At 42.8% G+C, this 26278-nt stretch overlaps 1 protein-coding gene across 17 annotated transcripts in view; it reads right to left on the minus strand.

The window, feature by feature from the left end:
- The window catches only part of LOC137376473 (transcriptional-regulating factor 1-like), a 281859-nt gene that overhangs the window by 105134 nt on the left and 150447 nt on the right, over nucleotides 1-26278 (minus strand). For 7 of the 17 annotated variants that reach the window (XM_068045115.1, XM_068045107.1, XM_068045114.1 and 4 more), the window contains 3 exons: nucleotides 5988-6095; nucleotides 4604-4721; nucleotides 517-2185 (listed from right to left, as the gene is read on the minus strand). In XM_068045115.1, the coding sequence (XP_067901216.1) occupies nucleotides 517-1899 (1383 nt within the window). In that variant the 5' untranslated portion in view covers nucleotides 1900-2185; nucleotides 4604-4721; nucleotides 5988-6095. Of the gene's footprint in view, nucleotides 1-516; nucleotides 2186-4562; nucleotides 4722-5987; nucleotides 6096-14958; nucleotides 15131-15287; nucleotides 15919-26278 lie in introns of all 17 variants that reach the window. The other 10 variants (XM_068045121.1, XM_068045119.1, XM_068045120.1 and 7 more) reach the window with 6 other exon arrangements.

Below are 26278 nucleotides of genomic sequence, written 5' to 3' on the forward strand. Positions count from 1 at the left end.
CCTTTTCACAGGAGATTAAATGAACTGCAGACTGATTGGGAATGTTGAGCATGGTTTGCGTAAGGAATGAATTAAATGGGATGAATTGCATTTTCTTATCGCTTACTTAAATTCTTAATCGCAACATGATCACCAAATGCTTGAGAGAACCTCTCAAAGTTCAGCACTATGTTAATTCAGTATTTATGGATGCATAAGAGAAGCTGAAATCATCTTACAGATACATAGATTCTAAAGTTGACTAATTAAAGGAACAGTTTCTGAACGCATAAAATCACCTTAGGTTTTGGCTAAATACATACGAAATATGGAAAATTATAGTAATTGTCCTTTTAATAGATAGGGAGTGGTTTTCCAGCAATATGCAACTATCTAACACATCTGCAGAATAACTGAGCAACTGAAGGATAATGAAAAATAAATTTGTAAACCTTCCAGCACAAAATTTTAAAATCTAAATCCATCTGGGAATTTTACCCGAGACCAAGTATAATTATGATATTGCAGTTGAGATACCTTGACAGATGCATGAGGAATATTAGATGGTGCTATAAGATGTCTTTGGGGTACCATAAGAGCCTCAGGATGACTCATCTTATTTAGTTCCTTCATTGTTGCTTCTTCTGTGACCTCTGAAGCAGAGGTGTTTGTACGATGGGCAAGAGAAGCCTGAAGCCTACTTTCTACATGAAATTGTTTCTGTTGCATAGCTTCTTCTTGTTGCTTATGCAATTGATTTTGCTGGTACATATGTCTATAGTGTGGCTGGTCTTGGTAGAAATACTGAGCGGGTGCAGCCATCTGAATGTGCTGAGAAGGATGGGATTGTTCTTGGGAGTAATGATGCGTCTGCTGCTGCATGGCCTTATGGTTTTGGTCTCGGTGATAAGGTGGCGGCGGTTGCATCTGCTGCTGCATGGGCTGCTGCAACTGACACAAAATCTGCTGCGGCTGATAGAATTGAACTGAATGCATGTGGCATTGTTGTTGCGGCTGCACTGAAGTGTGTTGTTGCGACTGCTGCTGATGTACAAAATATTGTTGTTGTGGTAGTTGCTGAAGTTGCTGAGACAACACCTGTTGAGCCTGCAGCTGCTGAACATGCGACTGCGAGTGCTGCAACACCGACTGCGGTTGTGACTGCAGTTGGGCCAATTGCTGGTACTCAAAATACATCTGTTGTTGCTGCTGCTGATGTTGTTGCATGGCCTGCAACTGTTGCTTTGACTGTGCAATTGGAAACGCACGATGCATTTGCTGCGTTAAAGAGTTCTGGAATATCTGCATTGGATGTACAGCAGCTTGTTGTTCAGCTGGAGGTTTTTGTGACAGCAGTTGCCGAAGTGTGCTGTCATGTACATTCTCAACCATGGCAGCCTGACCTGGCAGGCTCGATGCTATATTGTTTGCCTGTTGCATTCTGAGGTTCTGATTTGTAAAAACCTGTGTGAAGGAATCCAATTTGTTCAAGACATCACTAGTCAATTTCTGTGAGGAGGTGTCATTTGCCGGTGAAGAATATACATAAGAATATCCATCTGGAGCATCAGACTGAGCAGTGGTAGTCCACATCATAGAGGGATTGTTAAGGTCATTCTGCATTTGTACATGATTGCCAGCATTGGAATGAGGCCAATTGTTTGGCCGAGATGGCTCTATCATAAGGCTTTTGGTAACAATTGGCATGGTTCCTGCGACTGCAGCTTCCCTTGAATCTGGAGGAAAATGAGGGGAAGGTGGAGAAGTCTGTGATGTGTCCATGCCTGTAGATCCATAGCTATGATTCATATTTCCACTCATGTTAGTCAGAGGGCTGGACTGCGGTTGCTGTGGATAGTACAGATTTTCTGTGTTATTCACCGCATGATTTGACTTGTACAGGGGTTGGTCTCCCATCATTTGTTCTTAAGGCAATTCAATGCTTCAAACACAATTTGATCGCCAGGTCCTTTACAAGCACAAAAGTAATAAAATAAGTTTGGAATCCTCAAGTTCCCTGAGAAAGGTTTTCTTTAAGCCACAGTGGATTTCAAATTTTTTTAATACAATTTTCCTTTTATTTGAAGTGGGCAATGCTTGATCCTGTCCTCAAGTCAAGTTGAACTTAAAACGATGCATCACATCTTGATTCAAATGTTTACGGCACATCTCAAAGCAGTCCACTGAAAGCAAAACACCAATATACCTGTAATGAAAATGAGACAGCGGTCAGTCGGTGATCTGGAGCTTACTTTGCAACAACATTTTTCTTCTCATTAATATGAGGGCTGTTAGTGCTGGGGAGTGGAACTCGACATTTTGCAGGTACCCAGATCAGATATAGGACAGCCAAATACAGAGTAAAGGTCCTGCTATTCTGCTCCAACAAAGTACCTCAGCCTAACCTTCTAACAGCATCTGTACAGCATGAGTGAGACAGGTTTACTATTTCCAATACCAGTCACTCTATGTGAATGACACTGCTAATTAGTGCTAGTTTTGTGCTGTCAGTCCATGTCCAACATCAACTGGAGTGAGACTTCCTAAATTTACTTCACATAGGGCCTTAAAACCGACACACAGAGGACACTTACATTTCACCAATCTGAGCTAAATTTGAACCCAAGTTCGACAGGTGAAAGACTAGTGTCTAGCCAACTGAACCGCATAGTTCACTTGTAAAGTTTGTTTATTCAAAAATAAATCCCCACATACAAATTGATGGCCCTATTACAGCATTAGTCAGGCAGATGTTTGAGAACTGAATGTTTTTCAGTATGTCGCTTCCCGAAGTACAATGCAGCTCTTTCAGTTAACCACACATTTGAAATAATTTTCACTGTTTCCAAAAGAAACAATGGCTTAGTTTTGCAGTAGAAATAATGATCAGACTATCAACACTCACTGTTGTTGTGGAGTAAACTGGACAGCAACTCCCAGCGCTCTCATATGCACAGTTAAAGCTGCTGTCCAAGTTGCCCTGTTCCCCCATCAGCTTTGCTACACTGATAGCTTGCGAAGAGACTAGGCATTCAAATACACGTAACGGCATGAAGTTGCAGTACAAACTTATAACCAATAAATATGCCAAAAAAGTTAAGGCGGGTCCATTCAAATGCTGAAAACCTTCCTGGCACTGAAAATTAACTTTTATAAGTGTGGAATCTCATTCCTTCAGATTTTAAATTATTGGAGATTTTAATTTTTTTTAAAACTTTTTCTTTGTCTCTTATGACTCTCTTAATCGCAACTTTCTTCTTTCCCTCTCTATCTCACTTTCTGTACATAATTTGGCATTGAATTACCTATTCTATTTGTAGCTCCTAAGTGTGTGTGTGTGTGTGTGTGTGTGTGTGTGTGTGTGTGTGTGTGTGTGTGTGTGTGTGTGTGAGAGAGAGAGAGAGAGAGAGAGAGAGAGTAAGAATTCTTGGTTAAGGGGATACACAGCTGCTTGCCCGGTTAGCACAGGTTCCAAATAGAGCATGGTTACCCGACGACACGTCAGGTTCGGGTCAGGTTTCCGGGTCCAGCATTCGGGGTCGGGTCGGACACGCTCTATCACCACCTCCAGAAAGTGGCTCCAAATTCAATGTACTTTTTGGACTTGAAAGGTGGTTTTGTTACAGTTTTTTTTCCAGCTTGTGCAGATAAGCAACAAAGTGAAAAACAGAAGGTAGGTTAACTGATGGCCTGGTCGGGTCGGGTGTGGGAAAAAAATGAAAGGACTTGGGCCGGGTCGGATTTGGGGTCGGATGTAGTGCTGTCGGGCTCGGGTCAGGTTTCATTTGCAGACCCGAGCCGGCCTTTAGTCTCAAAACCCGTGTATCGGGCGCGGCACTGCCTCTAATTTCCAATAACCATAATTTCCAGTGCAAAAACCTGTGGCCAAGTGTACGAACGGCTAGCACTATTCATTTGCTGCTGACTGCAAAATCCAGGTGAATGTCCCAATTATTGGCTAACTATTGCTGAACTACAATACTGTAGCTGCAAGAGGTGGTGTCAGAGTATCAAAACAAGGGGTAGAGTTTTGTGACATCACCTATATACAGACTAAGGTTTTAGGCACTTCAGTTACCTTCGTTTCCCAGACTATCAACTGCTGGATGTTTGTCTTGGCTACAAATCTAACAATGAGAAACAGCCCATTATACACACCAGAATATCTCTGCAATCTATTGTGCTCGCACAGTTTAAACAATCCCCTTCTCAGTATTTCCTAATCTCTCCTGCTATAATCCATATATGCTATATTAGCCATACTCCTCTGACAAGATTAATGATTATGGTGCAGCATTCCACAATAAAGTATATTAACAGACGACTCAACCTGCCCATCTCCTCGTTTTACTAAATTTAAATGGTCAATCATACGGTTACATTTTAACTTAAACGTATTTAAAAATTCCAACAAAATAAATTTGTACAATGTAAATCTGATGAACAATGTATTTGTTCAACTGAAAATATTTCAGTATGACAGGAACAAAAAAATTGCATCATATAGAATCTTTTTCTTTCTATTTAGGTAAGCTACTCAAAATCATTTTTCCACAGAGCATTAAGCAATGCATTATTTTCACCAGTACAAAGAAATCTTGTAGAAAGCATCGTCCAAAGGTACCATGGAGTGCCTTTCATGCACCACTCTGCAGGCAAAGATGATGAAAACCAGATGGATGTCCTTTAGTATTGTGAGGACACTGCTTGGCATTTAGTTCACATTTAAGAGCTACCATTGCCTGCAATAAAATTCAAAGACAGCATTTACTTTCTTGGTCTTCCATTAAGCCACATACTTGTGAGTTCCAGCTCCATAAAGCAGATATATGCCGTCTTAGTTGACAATGAAGGTGCACAGACAATAAGTAAGCATATCATTTTTATCAATTACAGTATTTTAGAATGCGTAGTTAACATTTAAATGAACAGCTCACTGAAAATTATCAGAAGCAAAAATATGCATTTAAAAACTTAACTTCACACCTTACTCCACTACCTGCTCTGGACAAATATTTTTTCCGTGCAACTTATTTGCATATATTTGTGGATAATCTACCCTGAGTGAAATGTATTAAATGGATAATAATACTACCTCTCTACGAGAGGAATTGCAAACTTTCCTATCTTCATCAGTGTAGATTCACTCTATAATATTAAAGGTCTGCTATAGGATATTATTGATAGACATTAGATATGGGTTTTTTCAATTGTTCAGTTCATCAAAATCACAATCATGGTGACAGAAGCTTCAGCTCATGACCAACAGTATACGTGACTGTATAAAGCAAAGTTGTCCAGCCTTTTCACTTGGTGGTGGTGGTGGTGGCGGGGGGCGGGGGCGCCATATAAATTTTTGTCTTGCATAGGGGCGGTGAGACAATTTTCGAAAGATAAAGGCATTAAAATTTATCTTATCAAAACAACAAATGTACATTTTTAAGAAGCTTTAAATGAGAAGATTAATTTATTGACTTAGTTTTCATCACTGTGCTGGGCACTGATTTAATGAAATACCTGGCATTTATTTGCTTGCACACTTCTTGCAGCGATGCGGAGTATTACGGATAGATGTCCATCTGTCAGGAGTGATCTTGATCACACTCACTCTCTGTTGAACCCCTCCCCCCCTCTCCACTTTCTCTCTCTGTTCCCCCCCACTCTCTGTCCCCCCTCCCTGTACCCCACTTTGTGTGTTTCCCCCACCCTCTATTTCTCCCTGTTCCCCCCCCCCCCCCCCCCCACCTTCTGTTTCCCTTCAGTCTGTGTGTCTGTGTGTCTCTCTCTGGACATCCTGAATGTAAAAATAGGGTAGGTTTGTCAATTCTACTTGTTAACGAGCGTGAACTCGTTACATATGAGCCGGAACATGAAAACAGAAATAAATCCGTGCTCTCACTCAGTGAGTATATATTCATATATACACACATACTACAGATATGTACACAATCCCCTTGTCAAGCTGCCAGAGAAACAAAATGTGATTCGCATAAGCACTGTTTTCTCACCTGGATCCCTGCACTGATTGGACGTTTCCTTATCTGTCTTCAGCTTTACTTCCACATTCTTCCATAAATAGCTTTGCAGCTATTAGTCTCACACAAACAGCTAAATATCTGCAAACCATTTAAAGAAAATTTAAGTCAACACACCAATGTTTCTTCACATTGTCCTAAGGCTTATCAGAATATGAAGAGGACAAGTTACTTCTCAGCCTGATGTCTCCTGGAAGAGCATTTTTGCACCTCCTAGAAAAACTATACCATAATATTCTTTCGATCACTGCATTCCTGATCAAAACCCCAAGTGTTCAAATCCTTCAAGTTCTGTTACAATTAAGTCATAGTTATCCAATTTACATAAGAACAGAAAACAATTATCAGTTTATGTTTTTTATGATCATCCATTGATACAAAATACTGTGGCTGCCAAAAATTACAAATGTTCCTAATGTTGAGTGATGGCATTATAATTACTTGCCATCAGCTCTACGATTTGAAGACAGGGTTTGAGATTTGAGGGAGTGCACTAACAGCTGTGTGTGGGGTTCCAAAACAAAGGACCCATTTTCAAACTTCAACCTTCACCGGAAGCTGAACTCCTTACTGGCAGGCTCTAGACATTACACTTTATTACATGTGCAAAATAATTTCAAGAGAATAAATTCAGTCACTGATCTGGAATTTTAAATTTGCAAGCAGTTACAAATACCCTTGATTCAACTTTTTAGGGCCGCCAGCTCCCTACCACCTACCTAACCATTTGCAAAAATTTCAGGGCTGACCCCGTTTGCCTCTCCAATCAGTTTGCAGCTTCCCTGCCCTCCTCCTGCCTCCACTGGCCCCCATATGGTTGATATTTCAGTCCTTGAGCAGCCCCCACACCAACATCACAAATACAGCTAAAGATCAGGAAGAATGAGGGGTGGAAAACTAGGGGTCAGGAGACTTGGGGCAGGATTTTTCTCCTGGGGGCGGGAAACGTACGTCGGGACTGTTTCTGGGTCCTGATTCCGCCCCCGGTGGTTGGGGGTGGGCGGAGGAAACAGTCAAAGCTCCCAATTTTCACAGGGGCGGTCTGCTAAATGGCGACAGGGCACATATGGCAGCGGGGGCTGGAACCAAGGCAGGTCAGAAAGACAGCAGCCGTTACTGTGGCTGCTATTTTACTGCAATGCTTGGTGCAATAAACAACCTGGAACCCAGGGAAGGGCTGCCCCTTGTTTTGCTGATGGTGACCTGGAAGTCCTCCTCAAGGCATTGAGGGAGAGGAGGGAGGTCCTCCTCCTGGAAGGGGTGGGGGGGGCGGGTGGCAGGAGGAGGCCACCCTTCCCAGACCAAGCATGCCTGGATAGAGGTCACTGACACATGAGCAGAGTGTAGTGTGCAGAAACTGGGTCCAGCGTAGGAAGAGGTTCAATGACCTTATTCACTTTGGGGCACAGGCGTCTGGGTATCCAACCTCCAGCAGACACACCAGCTTAGGAGCCTCAGGGAGCATGATGCTCCAGAACATGAGAGGAATGTGTGCCTCGAGTACTTGCTGACACCTCTATACAGCTCAGAACCACAGCATTTCTGAGGACCTGCCAGCAGACATATAGCTTATGTACATGAGCTGCTGGTATTAGCCATAGAGGCCAGCAGTTCCTGATCTGTCACTTTTCTTCTTGCAGGAGAAACAGGCACATAATACCTGAGAGGCTCCCAGACGGGAGGAGGGGTTCCCTACCTACACATTATCACCACAATGGAAGGAGGAGCCATGGAGATCGCCAGGGTCACTGATGAAGAGCGTTAGGGAAGGGAAGATAGACATCCTTGGTGGAGTGTGTGAATAGAGACTGGAATGCGTATATTAGGGGGAGCATTGCAATCCAGCCCAACCGACAGCAAGCTGAAGACTGAGCAGCATTGGGAAGTTTCATCACCACAGAGGCTTCAGCTCTCCAAGGCTAGTCCTCATGATCTCTTCTTGTGTTTCCCACAGGTGCTGACATCGAGGTGCTACAACAGACCCCTTCACCATCTTTTTTTTATTATTCGTTCATGGGATGTGGGTGTCGCTGGCTAAACCAGCATTTATTGCACATCCCTAATTGCTCTCGAGAAGGTGGTGGTGAGTTGCCTTCTTGGCATCTCAGCAGCAAGCCGAAACAAGTGAGCAGGCTGCCTCTGCCTCCTCCGATGGCACAAGGGGAGCACCTTGTAGAAGTGGCTGAGAGTGGAGGCTACCGTGTCGGCCAGAGCACTGACTGGGTCACTGGGGTGTCTATCACATATAATCAGTGCACTTTGTCTTTTTGAGCACCATGTAAACATTGAGACGGGAAGTCAGATGTGTGAGCTTCCTTTAATTAATGGTGCTACAGGAAAAGAGGGATGAAGTGATGAAGAGGAACAAGTGTCAGTCAATGGTGACAGTGAAACCTCCAGGTACATTGGCTGTTGGAGCTGAGCTGTTTTAGGCTGTATCTTCTATGAAAGTGCTCTCAAAGGCAGTTCAAAATGAGTTCCAGACCATACCATTCCTCCTTGGTCAGAGGGGCTCAGCTGAAAGCAACCTTAATAAGATGATCCCTTACTTTAATAGCATCCTGATGAGACCCCTGGGCAGGACCCGGCCACCTCCCTGTGCAGGCATGAATATTCCTCCGCCTCCTCTTCCACTTTTCCGATGAGCTGCAAACATCCAGTGCTTCACTCTCAGCAACATCCACACCTCTCTGGAGGGCCATGTTATGGAGAGCACATCAGACCACCAACATGCACGAGATCCTTGTAGGAGTGTACTGCAGGTGTTACCTGACCGGTTCAGGCACTGGAACTGCATCTTCAGAAGCTCAATGGTTGTCCTGGTGAGCTGATGGCTGTGGCTGTAGTGCCTCTGTCTCGGGTTCTTGTAGAGGGGTGAGTACCCCTCTCCAAGAGATATTCCCTGTCCCCTAAAATCCATCCACAAAGTTAAGGAGATGGAATAAAGAGCTGCAGCAGTCTGGACGGCGGAAGATGAAGGAGTCATGGCAGCTGCCAGGAAAGCAAGTGCACACATGCAGAAAGATGTTGCTGTTGTGATAGACCAGCTATACGTTGAGGGAGTGGAAGCCCTTCCCCTTGATGAATCGCACTGGGCGCTCAGTTGGTGCCTTGATGGCCACATGGTTGCAATCGATAATGCCTTGCACCTGGGAGAATCCTGTGATGGGGGATAAACCAACTTTCTTTTGTGCCTATGAGGCACCATCTGTTTGGAATTGTATGTACTGCCCAGCTTTTGCAAATAGGATATCAGTGACCTGTGAGAAGCAGTGGTATGCAGCTGTTTGCAAGATGCCACAAAGGTCCCAACTTCATCCGCGGAAGGAGCCAGAGATGAACAAGTTCGAGGCCAGTGACTGACAACTATTGGCAGGGCATGGCTAGCAGTGCTGTGAAGTGTGAGGTCTTCCACAACAAAGGCACAAATCTCTCTGACCATCTGTCTTGCGAGTTGTGTCTCCTGTGGCACTGATTTTCAGTCATTTCAAGGTATCGACATCTTCAGCCATAGATCCTATGCTGAGGACATGGCCTCCACTGCCTTCTTGGTCCTTGTCCCACTTCTCTGCCCTCCTGATGCCCAGGACCCTACTCTTCCTGCACAGAATATTGTTCCTCATCATCACTGGACCCGAAATCTGAGAGTCATACTCCCATTGCCAACTGCTGCCTTCCTTGTGCTCAGGTGACCTCCCAAATGTGTTTGGAAGCCTTGCCCCTCCCCCTTCTCAGGTGACAACGATGTCAGCAGGGTGATGACCCCCTGCGTTACCTCAGCACTTACTGACAACTCTCCCTGCAGCCTGCGCTGACCTGATCACACCTGCGGGCCAAAGGCAGAGTACCCCTCTGCACCGTTCTCCCTTTCATGGGGCCCAGCTAATTGACAGGGGTGGCCATGACCGACTTATTGCTGTCTATTCACCCCCATGCACCTGGGCTGCCCCAGACCCAGTGTGCAGCCTTTGAACCCTCTCCAAATTCTGAATATGCCCCTCAATGAGCTCTTCAACTATTTTAATTGCACCTATTACCGGAACAGGTGGATTCTCCCTTCCTCCCCCCCGCCGCCCTGGTGAAACGTGCCAGTGCCGGGAATGGCGATGGCAAACTGGCATGCTGGCCAGTGACAGTACTGTCATTGCTGCTTGCCTCCATTCTTGACCCCCTACAGGGACTAAAATCTTTTCCATTGGGGCTAGTGGGTCGGGGAGAAGGGAGGATGGAGTGATCGTGGGGTGAATTATGGGAGGGTGTGGGGCAGAGGAGGGAGAAGAATGAAGCAAAATCTCATTGTCCGCGTTAGCCAGCTGGTCCTACATGTTCCCCAAGGATATTCCTTATTCCCAGTATTCTATTTTAATTGTTGTTCTGGTTATTTGTTTTCTTATGTTCCATTTATGCTCATATGGTTAATTTTTTTTAAACTCCCACCCTTGCCTCTTATGTTCATTAGTCCCACATTGGTTAAAACTAGAAATATCAGAAACAAAGTTCCAGTGGGCTTTTTTTCCTTTTTAAGTCCAGCTTCCTAACTTTGCCCTTTTAAGTCCCACTACCGGCATTGTTAAGTCCACACACTCGAAGACACCCATCATCCTGGTAATCACAGGCCAGTCAGTTTAATATCAATGGTGGGTAAGATGTTAGAAACAATGATCAGCGGAAAAAAAAATCAACAGGCACTTGGAGAGATCGGAGTTAATTGAGGAGAGCCAGCACGGATTTGTAAAAGGCAGATTGTGCTTGACCAATCTAATTGAATTTTTTTATTAAGTTTCAAAGAAAGCTGATGACGGGAATCCAATGGATGTTGTCTATTTAGATTTTAAGAAAGCGTTTGACAAAGTACCACATAAAAGGCTGGTTAACAAAATTGTTGCTCATGGAATAGGAGGGTCAGTGTCAGCTTGAATAAAAAATTGGCTTAAAGACAGAAAACAGTGAGTCGTGGTAAATGGTTATTTTTCCAGAATGGAGGATGGTAGACAGCAGTGTTCCAAAGGGCTATGCTAGGATCAATGCTTTTTTGCCTATACATAAATGACTTGGATATTGGAATACAGATTAAAATTTCAAAATTTGCCGATGGTACCAAACTTGGAGGAGTGGCAAACAGTGATGATGATACCAATCAATTGCAACAGGGCATAGAATAGGCAGACAACTGGCAGATGGAATTTAATACTGATGCATGAGGTGAAACATTATGGCAGGAGGGGATGGGGAGAGACTATAGAGACTTAATGACACAGATCTAACGACTGTGTGGGGACAGAGGGACCTGAGGGGTCAGGTGCATCGATCTTTGAAGTTGGCAGGACCTATTGAGTGTCGTCAGCAAAGCATAAGGGATCTTGAGCTTGATAAACAGAGATATTGAGTACAAAAGCAGAGAAGTTATATTGAAGCTTTATAAAGCTCTGGTTAGGCCACACTGGAGTACTGCATCCAGCGGCCATCACACTTTAGGAAGGATGTGAGGGTCCTTGAGAAGGTGCAGACGAGATTTACCAGAATGGTTCTAGGGATGAGGAATTTTAGCTACAAGGTTAGGTTGGAGAAGCGGGGGTTGTTCTCCTTGCAGCAAAGGAGATTGCGGAGAGATTTGATACAGGTGTACGAGATTATGACAGGTTTGGATAAGGTACACAAAAAAAAAGTTCCCATTAGCTGATGGTACAAGGACTAGGGGACATAGATTAAAGGTTTTGGGCAGGAGATAAAGAGATGCAGGGGGATGTGAGGAAGACTTTTATTTTTTACGCAGCGAGTGGTAATGTCCTGGAACTTGCTGCTTCCAAGGGTGGTGGAAGCAGAGACAATGATTTCAAAAGGAAACTGGATGGGCATGTGAAGGAAATAAACTTGCAGGGCTATGGGGATAGAGCAAGAGAACTGGACTGCTCTATGGAGAGCAGACAATGACTCCATGGACCGAATGGCCTCCTTTTGTGCTGTAAATGATTCTGTGACTCTAATTCCAAACCCCAAAAAACTCATTCCCAATGCGTATCCATATTTAAACTTATTTCAATATCTTTCACAATTACCATTATAACTGCTATAAAATCTTCCTTCCTGCCCACGAGTTCATCCCACCAAGCTCCTGCTTTTCCCATGCCATTCACCACTGCCTGCCATTCGACTTTTACCAGCCGCTCACCAACAACCGCTCCATAATTCCACTGTTATTTGCTCTTTCCTCCCTGTTTTATGCTTCAACACTACTGAACCTAAATTCCCCAGTGTTCTCCCTCCCAACTATCAAATATTGAACTTAACGAATGCATTTCAACAAGCAGCAAATGACAGAGATCTGTCATTCATTATCTGTCTACAAACAAAATACTCCACACAATGTGCGTGAAAATATTGGTTTTGTACAGAATTTATATAATCCACATAAAATGTTTTGCTTACGGTTCCCATACATTGTACAAATTACCTTCACTTTGTGTCACAATATTTGAGTAACAATTTTATATGAACCTTTATAATGTTAAAATTCTGGGCAAAATCTTTAAGAAAATTGTCTACATTTGCTTGACACTGTAAACAGCCTCCCACCACTAGGTGGTAGTATTGCATTTTCCTGCTGCCAAAGATCAGCTGCTTTAGCTGGCAACTGAGTATCACATCTCGGACAACCATCACTTTTTTTCATTATAGTCTCTCAAGAAGTCACACCTCATCTAATCAGGCCAGAATTCCAATCAGAGTCCACAACTGCCTGTCACCTCCAGACTTGACTATTCCCACACACTCCGTAAACTTGAAGTCCTCGAAAACTCTGCTGCCCCGTGTCCTTACTTGCACAAAGTCCCATTCATCTGTCACCTGTGCCCGCTGACCTGCACTGGCTCCCAGTTAAGCAACACATCGATTATAAAATGTTCATCCTTCTTTTCAAATCCCTCCATGGCCTCACCCCTCCCTATCCCTGTCATCTCAAGCTCCATGACCTGTGATATATCTGCACTCCTCTAATTCTGGTCTCTTGCATATCCCCTGATTTTAATTGATCCACCATCAGTGGCCATGCCTTCATAGTCTAGGTCCTGAGTTCTGGAATTGCCTCCCGAAAGCTCTCAACCTCTCTTTCCTCCTGTAAGAGGCTGGTTAAAATCTACCTCTTTGATCAATGTTTTGGCCACTGGCACTAACATTGCCTCATGTAGCTCTGTGCCAAATTTTGTTTTATAACGTTCCTATGAAATACCTTGAGACGTTAAATGCGGAATACAAGTACAAGGTGTTGTTAGGCCAAAAACTTAAGAGGTCTAGTCAGGTCAAAGTGAAATAGGCCCAATACGTGTTGTCTCCAAGAACCTTTTGTGCCTCATTTGTTGTGTTCCAGAAAGCCAGTTAAGTGAAGGACAGTACTGGAGCCAATCTTTAGTTTTAGTTTAGTTTAGAGATACAGCACTGAAACAGGCCCTTCAGCCCACCGAGTCTGTGCCGACCATCAACCACCCATTTATACTAATCCTACACTAATCCCATATTCCTACCACATCCCCACCTGTCCCTCTATTTCCCTACCACCTACATACACTAGGTGCAATTGCTAATGGCCAATTTACCTACCAACCTGCAAGTCTTTGGCATGTGGGAGGAAACCGGAGCACCCGGAGGAAACCCACGCAAACACAGGGAGAACTTGCAAACTCCACACAGGCAGTGTGGAGCTCAGTCTAACATTCATTTACACAGTGAAATGTTACAAACATACACCTCCTAACTCAACTGCAACCCCAGTTTCACCGAGTGTCCCTTTACATCTGCTCAAGTAAAATCCCAATTAATACCCTCGACCTACATATAATTAAAACATAATTGACATTATCTTTATTTTTGAGAATTCCTGCCCCTTCTCTGAACTCCCCCATTATGGTTCATATCAGACCTGCAGTTCTTAATCCCTTCTTGGGGGCCTTTTTAAAAAAAAAAGTTGATTGTACAATCCCATTCTTAAAATCTCCTCCACTGTGGCTCCATTGTCTTTTTTTTTAACTCCTAGCCCTACTCTCGATGCTCACTGTTTTGTTTGGAGAATTTCCAAACCCATTCCTCACTTCCACTGTACTTATTTTTTGAACTGGATTCCCAACTACACTATTAAATCTCTTGATGCCCTACCTTATTTAAAAAAAAAATCCCTGCTACTCTTCTTCCCTGCTGTACATTTAATTTGAGTCAAACCATTTGTGTCCTGTTGTCCACTGTTTTTCCTTGCCAATACTTGTGCATCCCATTTAATTAATCTGATTCCCCAAAATCCTTATTCAACAAATAATCTATTCCCACAAACCATATCCACTTTCTCCTAAAAACCATATCCTCTCACTTACAATGCCATGGTATATATAAATCCATATACACACAAACACACTCCAGTAAAAATATTGCATATAGCACACAATCGTGTCTACGAATTTTCCCAATCAATAATTACAAGGTAAAATGCTACACAATAGAAATTCATATGTAAACAGTTGCCTGTCACAATGCCGTTCCAGGCCTCTAGCCACGCCACGAGATGGATCTGTGGCACAAATCATCCAAGTCTTCCTGTCATTTTATTTAAGCCAGGTTTTCTTGCAAATTATTTTCCCATTAAACATTCCCATTACCCCTTTCTGCGTCTCACTGACTTTCATAGCTCCTGACACTCCCCTCTGCCCCTGGTCTAGCTCTATTACCAACCCTGCAACTCCTCCAGCTATTTTTTTCTCCATGCCCCACTGTTATCCAATGTTTCTCCTGCCACTCCTAGTTTTGTTCTGAAGCCCTTAGCCTCAACCATATCTGCCAGTCAACTTTTCCGATCATGAAGGAAAGCTTTACCCTTCTCGTAGCAACCGTGATATTGGGCGCAGGATTGCAAACTAACATCAGGGAATGGGGCACAGAAAGGTTAGCCAGAAAACAAACATACCATAAAGATCCAAAGATGTGACCATAAAAACAGAAGCCTGGAAATGTGACCACAGGCAGTGAAAGAATTTTCAAAAAACACAGATGGACACAGTGAGACCCAAGAAAGTTTCGTGCTGTCTTTTGAAATTTTTTCTTTCTGCACTCCCCAATCCAGCAGGACCTCAAACATCCTGCAGCAGTGCACAAAGAGACAATGCGAGAGATAAAGATCAGAACAGATTTACATGAGTTAATAACGACGGGCAAATACACACAGCACAATACATCCAACAAAATATAATTTGAGACACAGAAAAGAAACACAAGAACAACAAATAAACAGCTTACATTTATACAGTGATGTTCATGACCTTGGTGTCCCAAAGTACTTCATAAACAATTAAGTTTTTTTTTTAAGTTGAGTCACTGCTGCGACTTAGAGAAACATGGCAGCCAATTGGGCCACCACAAACAGCAATTTTTCAAGGTGCATGCTGAGGGATAAATATTGGCCAGGGCACTAGGAGAATTACTCTGCTCTTCTTCAAATACTGCCATTGGATCTTTCATATCCACCTGAAGATTAAAGAAGCCTTTTTTTTTTATTCGTTGCCCTCGAGAAGGTAGTTATGAGCTGCCTTCTTGAATCCCTGCAGCCCTTGAGGTGTAGGTACACCAATAGTGCTGTTCAGAAGGGAGTTCCAGGTTCTTGACCCAGCGACAGCAAAGTAACAGTGATACAGTTTCAACTCAGGATGGTGTGTAGCTTGGAGAGAAATGACAGGTGGTGGTGTTCCGATGCATCTGTTGCACTTGTCCTTCTAGGTGGTAGAGATCGCAGGTTTGGAAGGCACTGTCATAGGATCCTTGGTGAGTTGCTGCAGTGCAACTTGTAGATGGTATACACTGTTGCCACAGTTGACCCTTGGATCTTTGTCTCTGATGTCAGTTCATTTTTTTTGTCTCCATTATTAAAGAACTGGTATCCCAAAAAAACAAACAGTAAAGGTTAAAAGTTAAACTAATTTGTACCTTTTCTTCTTCACCAAATAGTAACAGCATTTGGTGTTACTAAAAGGTTCTGTTTAAACATGTTCAAGACTTCAGAACCTCCCTTCTATGATTTAGTTCTACTGCTCACTCCTTTCCAGCTCCCCCTAACCTGCCCTCTCCCTTTCTCTTACTTCCCTCTCCCCTTCCCTTTATTTTTCCCGTATCTCATCTGTCTCCTATCCTTTCAGATCCAGTTATTCCACACCCTCTAACCTTAATCATCTGAGAACTGTACTTGGTCCTGACTCCCCTCATGCAATGATGTAGAACAACTAGTCTAAAATAAAATGGATAGCTTTGTAAGAGAAAAAGAAGCTACAGCAACCTGGGCATGTTGCACCATCAATCACACGTGTGATTTGGCCCACAAAAATCAGGTTTCGGACATAAAAATGGAATTGTCATTTTTAATTTGTTAATAAGGTAATTAGCAAATGGATAAAATACTTCAGCCCAGATTTTGTTGCAGTAATAATTGTGAAACTGTTAGCATTTACTTCCATTACTCCTCAGAAATTCTCAGCAATTTCTGGGGTCCACACCTATGCAGTTAAATACGGAAATCCAGAAGATGCTGTCAGTAGTTCTATGCTTCCCCATAGGGGGTAATGTTCAAGTGCCCCCCCCAAGACGGCAATCAATCAGAAATCACCGAACTGATGAAAACTTGCCCTTCTACACTATTGGTATCACTGTAAAAAGCCGTGAAAAGGTGATGCTTGCTGAATGAGGTGTAACTGGGTTTTTAAATGCAGTACTAAGGTCAGAAGTACTGCTGATAAATGTTAACATTTTCGTTTATGATAAAGTCTTCACATTTTAAAAAATATTTTTTTTTAAGTTTATAATATTTCAGCTTCCACCTTAATCCCTGTAATATCCTAGTCATTTATTCCTCTACGTAATATTTTTTAAAATTAAAAGTGGAAAATTTATTCCATATTACAACCATACAAATTAGCAGAAGTAGGCCATTCAGCCCGTCCAGCCTGCTCCGCCATTTAATAAGATCATTTTACTTCCCAGTTTACCGTCTGAGAGAATACTTCAATGTGATTGCCTGCTTGATGACATCACTGTTGAATGCCTCGAGATCTCCTGGATTTGGTGCCAGATTCAAACAGACATCGAGAAAGCAGAAATCTAGGTCACAGAGATCACTCGACCTTTGTGGGCAAATTTCTTTTAAGGTCAACGACAAGCACCGTTGCTTTGCCACAGACCTCAAAATCTGGGCCTTTATCTTAACTTGAAATCAAACAGCACAAGAATACCGCCCAATGCGTTATAGATCAAGTCTCCTCTCCTAATTTTTTCCTTCCCCTTTATCTCAACAACATTCTCTTATTGTGATAGTGTAGTATGTTGCTAATATAGAAAATGTTAGAAGCACCATCTGTAGAGAGAACAGACATGTTTGTGTTTGGGGTATGGATCTTTCTTCAGAACACTGAAGAACCAGTTCTGAAGACATATGCGCACCAAAAACAAACTTATTTCTTCGCTTCACAGATAGTGATTGACCCGAGTGTTCAACATTTTCTTGGTTTCAGATTTTCAACATTTGCAGCTGATGCTGCTCTGTAGCCAGCTCGAAGGTAGCAAGATGGACACCTAATTTGACTTTTCCTAAAGGTTTGCATGCTCCTGAAGCACTTGAATTCTGAGCTTGCATTTTAGTTTTCAGAACGACTCAGTAAATAAACTGTCTTAAAACATGGAACCCGTGACCCTGTGTGGAAATTGTATGCCCCTAAACTACAATAGCCAGACTATACTGTAACTTGACTTCGTCACATCTGAATGCCTAACACCCATGGAGCTTTGTTACTCCTATCACCTTTGCAGCCAGTGGGACAGTGGCCATTTCTTATTAACAGTTAAATAAAATTCTGTTCATACACACAAACCTTACAGTACAGATCACTAAATAGAAGTCAAAAGTTAAAACACAGGCTGATTTCTCCCCTACTTAGCCCAGAGCTAATAAAATGGGCATTCTTCCAATATAATAAATAAAACAGAAAATGTTGGCAATACTCAGAGGGTCAAGCAGCACCTGTGGAGAGAAAATCAGAGTTAACGTTTCAGGTCGATGACCTTTCGTCAGATTGCTTTTGTGTTGCACTAAACAATCTTGTGGGATTAGCAGCTTCTACAGGATGTGACTGTGGTTCTACCCCAAGTTATACAAAAAGGATTGTTCAGTGTCCTGGGATAGTTTCAAAATGCCTTTTAATATCTGGCCCTCCCTACTTTTTCACTTTTGTAATTGCTCTCTTGAATTTTATCACTTTAATTTGTTACTCTCCCTTATTCTGCGCTTTGTACTTTTCATTGCAATTTTTCGTTTCTGTATCAGTATTCCAAAAAAGATCGAACATCTATTTACATAGAAGATGTTGCCTCTTTTCCCAGAACGGGGTATGCTCCCAGCACCTAGATGACAAATTGTAAATAATACTCCTGACAATGCAATAAATGATGCATTTGGGAGGAAGAAAGAAAAGCAATATAAATTAACTGGTACAATGTTCAAGAGGATGCGGAAATAGAGACACCGGAGGGTTCACACACATACAATCTTTGAACGTGACAGGACAAGTTAATAAATTCGCAAAAAATAAAATGCATATGGGATTCTTAGCTTTATAAACAGAGGTTTAGAGTCCAAAAGCAAGAAAGTTGTGCTAAACTCTAATAAATCACCAATTAAGTCTCAGCTACACTATTGTGCCCAATTCTGGTCACCACACTTCAGGAAGGATGTCAAGGCCTTGGAGAGAATGAAGATGAAAATTTTCCAGGGATAAGAGACTTCTGTTATTTAGGAAAACTAGATAAGTTGGGATTGTTCTCCTTGGAGCAGAGAGGGCTCAGGGGAGAATTAAGAGGTTTTCTAAATTATGAGATAAATAGGAGGAACGGTTTTCCTTCTTGTTGGAGGGTCAGTAACCAGAGGACACAGATTTAAGCTAATTGGCAAAAGAACCAGGGAGGGTGACAACTTTTTTCCCCCACACAGCAAGTTATGATGATTGGGAATGCATTGTCTGAAAGGGCGATGGAAGTAGATCCAAATATAACTTTCAAAAGAAAGTAAATAAATACTTGAAAAGAAAAAACATTTCAGGTCTATGGGGAAAGAGCAGGTGAGTGGGACGAATTGGATAGCTCTTTCAAAGAGCTGACACAGGCACAAAGGGCAGAGTGGTCAATTGCTGTGCTGCTATGATTCTGCATGAATGCAGTTGGGCTCACTTGCTTTGATAATGAACTTTAGTGTTCCTTATTCATGAAGTAAGGTGGGTATTACACTGTTATACCCCCTGCCCCTTCTGATTCGGTACTCATTCATAGTACTTCTGCAGTAATAGAATGAAACAGACTCCTGCTATATTAAGACCAATAACCCACGACAACACCTCAGAAGCCCAAACAACTGAAGGTAGAAAAAGTGGGATTCCACAGTATGAACAGCAACATTCATTCTACGGCTTTCACATGTGGTTTTCAGGCTAAGAAATACATTAATAAATCACAACTAATTTTGACTTATAACCTAGAATGGCAAACCATCACCGCCCAGTTGCTTGTCTTTTTTAACCTCATTCACCTACTCAAAAAGTTATCTACATCCTGCTGAATCCCAATATGTGGTTTGCCTACTCATGAAACTGTGAATACCGTACCGAAGACATACTATGTGGTTTGACCATCAGATCACAGCTTTCATTCAAAAGTAGCTATTACCTCTTATGAGTAGAAATGATTCACACTGTGACCTGAAGTGGAAATACTACAGAAAGTGAATTGAGAGATTTTAATTGTTACTTTAGTAATGTCAGTTTTTTTTTATTCGTTTCATGGGATGTGGGCGTTGCTGGCTGAATTTATTGCCCATCCCTAACTGCCCATGAGCTGCCTTCTTGAACCACTGCAGTCCATGTGGGGTAGGTACACCCACAGTGCTGTTAGGAAAGGAGTTCCAGGATTTTGACCCAGCGACAGTGAAGGAACGGTGATATAGTTCCAAATCAGGATGGTGTATGGCTTGTTGTTAATACATACTCAGCACTCCTTACTTCTGAGCTGCTTTTTTTTTTTAAAAAGCTGATATAATTTTACAATGAGCAGACATGCACGGCAGCAAAAATGTATTTTTCCCCCCCAAACTATATTAAAATTGATCTATCCCTTGAAACAGGAGTGACTACATTGGTTCTTCTACTTGCACAATAGCTGTTTTTTCACTACATATACTCGTGTCCTTTGAACAATGCGAGTCAGTAATAGCACTGCATTTGCAATATCCACAACTACAGGAGAATGCAATAATTTGTTCTGGTATGTTAATATATTGATTTTATTTTAAAAGATGAGTTCTTGACAGTTTAGTGGATAAATGCAATGCCATGTGTTACTGATCCATGGAAACCAGGAAAGTTCCCAGTCTGATAAGCAGGTTGATCTCAGCCAGGCAATACAGGATGCTATAAAGGCCTTACCATCCCTGAGCAATATAAGCTGGGGGAGTTGGTGTGTGGGGCGGGTGGGGGGGGGCGATGGGCAGAGGTGGGGCGGTGGAGGAGGAAGAAGCAGTATCATTTGGGGCTCTGCTTCTGATCACTGTCTAAATGGTAACTGCTGGAGTGCACACATTTGTGTTTGTCAGAAGAAAACAGAAGCAAGTTTGCCTCGATAGCTCCAGCAAGTGAAGAGACTTCCAATGTTCACGGTTTACACTCATGTATTAAGAATGATCACTTTAATAAGTCACCAAAGGCTGACAGGACATGTAAAACCAGACCTCAGCACGAGTCTCCAGTTTCAGGAGACAATAAGGAAAATAGAGGCTTGGAAAAGATTGAAGGCCTAAGACGGACGATCATGTTGGGGAACAACATTACAATTTCAAAAAGGGATTTGCTTCCTCACAGTCCTTTATAAAGCTGGGGATACAAACTGGCAAGCCGTCAAATTCTAGATTGTAAAGCTGCCCGAGAGCCAACCAACTGCATCTCGGCCGCAGCTGCCAATTTCAAGCAAACAGTCCTATGATCCGCATTTCATCTCACATCACAGAATGGGATATACTTAAATTGAAAACATCACAGTCCATACTTAAACAATATTTTGTTATCACATAACTTGCAGTATAATTAACCTCTGAAATTACAACTAACCCAAAGTGAGGAGTCAATCAAACTACTGCACCCTAGAATGATTTAGCTCAGTCTGAGCTTTCATATCTGAGTGCACTCTGTGCCTCTGTAATGACTGCAGTCATACGTTGAGGAGCCCATTTATCTGGTATATTATTTAGTACATGGAATGTTGTGGTCCCGATCAGTGCAGACAGTATGAAAAGTGAGCATGCTTCAGCACAGTTCCCCTTCCACATCGTGCAATCCATGAACATTCCAGAGTGACAAATGCCCATCAGCAAAGGTGGTACAGTTGAGCGAGCTGCAGCTAGAGTTTCCCATCAGTGCTCATGATGTGCTCACAGTACAAGTCCCACTAGATGCTGGATACTATGTCCGTGACATTCCAGACAGGTTGCTATGATAATCACTAAGTTTGCCTTTTTTGGCATAACCGAGTTGCTTGGTCAGGGTGCAAGAGCCTGTTTTGGTGTATGAAGTCATATGCAATCCTATTGATTCCTTCTGTGCAGAATTAGGTACAGTGGCTGGAATCCTCCGACCAGAAGATGCAGCTGGCTTGCTCAGTAAGGAAGTGGGCCTGGAGTTTAATGTTGGGTAAGTCTGCACTAAGTAGTGAGGTTAGGAGAAATTTATTTGCATGAAGTTGGAGCATGGAGTGCTTTGCCAGAGAGTATGATTGAGGAAAAGGCAACTGTATCTTTTGGGGAATAGTTAAATAATTATTTGAGGCAAGGGAGAGGAAGGACTATGGGTAGAGATCAGGTCAGTGGGATTAGTTTTGAACTGTTTTAACAAAGAGATGGCAGAGGCACAATGAGCTGATTGACAGTTTTGATTCATCGGGACTGTACCATTAACTTTCTTTCCGAAGAACTGGGTGCCCCATCTTTAGTTCTCTTTTCAGTGCATCACACGCAGGTTATTGAAGAACTCCACAAGGCTCATTTCCCAGCTAAAAGTTTATTCAGGACATGTGATCCAAATTCTGAAGTACTACCAAATGCAAAAAGTTTATTGACTTATTATTTTGGAGGAAAAAAGGAGTTAAGTGAAATATTGTAACTTAGCCAAGTCCAGCTTTTTTAAAAGAGAAAATTCTCTTGATTCTTATTTCTTAAAAAAAATACTTGATCTGTAGTTTCCAGCCCAAGGCTGGTCAGTGTGGCATTTTCTGTAGGCTGGAGAGATCAAAGTCATTATTTTCAGTGCTACACCTCATTAGTACAACAGTTCATTGTTCACTCTGCAGTCCAATATTGTAGGGTGATGGTTCAGTTCACACCGGGGTCAGTGCTTTCCTATGGGATTGGACATTTTAGACTGAACATCAGAAAAGTAGGAGGGAAAAGGGGTAGGTGAAGGGGTAAAGTATAGAGAGGAGCAAGGAAGTGAGGTCATGCATGAAAGATTAGGAAAGGGTGGGAAGAGAAAATATACTGAAGGATACATTTTCCTACAACCTGCACCTCAATACAGCCTGCAGCCATTGGCAACTCCTGTCACTACCAGAACATGCCATACCACCCCCCTCCTCACCCCGCCTGAAAGGACAGAGAAAAGCAGAAGCAGGTGAAAGAGAGAAGCAGAAATGGTCATCAAAAAGAGGAAGAGGCAGACAGAGGACATTTTTATGGAATAGAGAGAATTAAGTCTATAAATCTATGAACTGATTTCTTATATTAATATTCTCATACAGAAAAGTACAACATTATAGACAAGATCTGAGAAGAAAGCAGAGAATGCTCAATCTTTGCAGTAGCAAATTCACAAAGATTTCATATTTCTGAGAGACTTAATCCAACATTATTAAAGCACGTTATGAGTTTAAAAACATGGCAAAAATTACAAAAGCCGCATAAGGAGCCACAATAGTGGGAGCCTGCAGAAAGCACAAGTATCCATGGCCTGGGCTAACACATTAAGAATAGTTATTTGAGAGAATTGTCTAAGGAGTGCCCACACTGATGAAACTGAACTAACTCAATTAAAAAGTATCATCAGGAGAGGGGGAAAATGGCAGAATAAAATTCAAAGCACTGTCCATCTGCAAGGCAGCAAATTTTTTTTTTTTGAAGATGAAAATTTGAAAGTGGACTTGACTCACACAACAGTAGAAAATACAACAGTTAAAATATTTTTGAAAATAAACAAGTAATTTTTAAGGAATTGTGATCACCAATTTTTCAAGTTTTTTTAAGTTAGTAAGCAAGTCATTAGTAAAGATGAGAGCACAGAATAATTCATTACAGCGTTGCCTGCTTCGAAAGAACAAAGTGAAGGGAGGAGCCATTTCTGCTAAAATTATGTCAGAACACAAACTTATATTTAGCACAAGATTTTATTCAACTACCCAACAGATGGGCTCCATTTCTCTTTTAGCAGCCTGTATAGGAAGTAATTTTTTCTTGCTGTAGTTAAAAAAAAAACAGGATAACAAACTCCACAGAAGCTCCCTGGAGCATCCCTTCAACATTTGGGGGTAAGACAAGGTTTCCACAATGTCCAAACACTTGCCCAATTTCAGCAGAGATTATTGGATAGCCATCATAAGCTGGAACACCAGTCAGCTTTCATACACTCTAACCCAGTGCACTGAAACGAAATATAACACCTCAACTGCCAAATCTATGATTGCTAACTCGGGGTAAAATGACAATCAAATCAGAAACACAAGAGCAAAGTGCAGTGGATGGTGGAAATATTCAGTAGGTCTGGCAGCATCTGTGGACAGAGAAACAAAGTTAATGTTTCAGGTCAGTGACATTTCGCCAGGACCAGAATCAAACCAATAGGGGCCATAATTTGCTGTCAAAATAATGGTGAGGCTAATGTGTTTGCGCTATTTATGCACAAATGCTACAGCAACTTCAGGCGAAGGCAGATGGATGGTTACCGTGGAAATCCAAAAGTTGCTGTCAGAAACGTGCCACTGTCATTAGTTTGGCAAAAATGGCAACTCACAGTCTGCCTCACCATTCAAATGCACTGAATGCCATGAAGTTGCTGCATTTCTGCTGTAGATAAGATTGCAAAGAATTGAAGCACAGAAACAGGTCATTCAGCCGAACTAGTTTAGAGATACAGCACTGAAACAGGCCCTTCGGCCCACCGAGTCTGTGCCGACCATCAACCGCCCATTTATACTAATCCTACACTCATCCCATATTCCTACCACATGTCCCTACATTTCCCTACCACCTACCTATACTAGTGGCAATTTATAATGGTCAATTTACCTACCAACCTGCAAGTCTTTTGGCTTGTGGGAGGAAACCGGAGCACCCGGAGAAAACCCACGCAGACACAGGGAGAACTTGCAAACTCCACACAGGCAGTACCCAGAATTGAACCCGGGTCGCTGGAGCTGTGAGGCTGCGGTGCTAACCACTGCGCCAATGTGCCGCCCTAGTTTACGCCAGGGGTTATTCTCCACACGAGCCTCCTCCCACTCTACTTCATCTAACTCTAACAGCATATCCTTCTATTCATTTCTCCCTCATGTACTTATTTAACTTCCCCTTAAATACATCTAAGTTATTCGCCTCATTCACTGCATGTGTTATGTACAGAAGCAGGTGTTTAAATATCCTCTCTGGGTCATAATTCCACCGAACGCTGTTGGGAAAAAAGGCAATTACTTATTTTAAATAACCAAAAATGGAGAATGCAATTACTCAGATACCATGATAATACCTCACACAGATCTTTGAAGGTGAGGAACTTCACATTTTTCAGTAGATTGGCACGTTTTTCCATGAAAATACAAACTAAATTCGTCACAGAAAGCCAAGTCCAGTCCATTTTAGTGCCAATGAACTTAACAACATGGTAAGCATCAGCTACTGCCAAACAACCTCTCTGGCTCTGAAAATTAACTATGACAAGTGTGAGTCTGATACCTTTAGTTTTACTGGAGGTTTTAGAAATGTCAAATTCAAAAATTAAAACATTTTCTTTTACTTTTTTTTTCTCTCTCAATTCAATCTTGCTTCCTCTCTGCCTGCATCGAATTGGGCATTGAATTCACCAACTCAAATTCATACTTTCTCCTCAGTCCTCACACTGTTATTTTCATAATCCTTCAATCTGATTGATTTAGGAGATACACAGTGCTTGCCTTGTTCACTCAGGTCCCAGATTCTCTCTTTCCCTCAAGTCCCAGATTCTCTCTTTCCCTCAAGTCCCAGATTCTCTCTTTCCCTCACTGTGATGTTATTAGCTTGTACTTTCAGCAAACTGCAAAAATGCAAAATTTAAGGCTGCATTTGCTGACAATGCAATCACTAGGTGGTGCAGTAGTGGCACATGCGCAAATGCAGCCTCTTCCACTGAAACTTCACTGTCTGCAACATTTCAGGCAGCTGCAAGGATTCAAAATGGCGTTGCTCAATTTATCACAAAAAACAAATTCAACCCAAAAATCCCCTCACTGGCTGCCATTGCCGCCTCCATCCCACCCCCTCCTGCCATTGTGCTTCTCTTGGCTGCTCCATCCTGCACCCGTCTTCTCGCGGCTTCACCCCCCACCCCACTCAGCCACTTGCTCCAAACTCACCACCACTCGCTGCTCCCTCCCCTCAGCCGATGGTACCCTCCTCCTCACTGCCCCCCCCCCCAACCAACCCTGCTCCCCCCACTTCCAGTTGCTAGCTCCAGGCCGCGCCGCATCCCCCCTCTCAGCCACTCGCTCCCACATTTCAGCATTCGCCGCTGCCCAAAGAAGCAAGGTGGGCCGCGAGGGGTGACGTGGGAGCAAGTGGCCGAGAGAAGGGAAGTAGTGTGGCCTGCAGCCAGCGGCTGGAGAGGTGGGATGGGAGCGGCCGGAGAGCAGGGTGGGGGCAGTGCAGAGCAGGGGAACGATCAGCCCAGGGGAGTTGGGAGCAGGGGGGGGTGTGGATAGAGCAGTAGAGAGGTCTGAAGCGAGTGGCTGTGGGTGGGGGGGGGGGGGTGAAAAAAAGCCAGTGGGAGCAGCTGTGGGGGAGGGGGGAGAAAGCTTTGAGGCCTGGAGTGAGTGGCTGAGAGGGAGGAAGCTGCCAGTGGGGCAGGAGCGAGTAGCTGAGGGGGGGTTGGGGTGGAAACAAGTGACTGAGGGAAGGCAGCGGCATGCCGGAATTC

The sequence above is a fragment of the Heterodontus francisci genome, chromosome 13, assembly GCF_036365525.1.
Source record: "Heterodontus francisci isolate sHetFra1 chromosome 13, sHetFra1.hap1, whole genome shotgun sequence".
NCBI lineage: Eukaryota > Metazoa > Chordata > Chondrichthyes > Heterodontiformes > Heterodontidae > Heterodontus > Heterodontus francisci.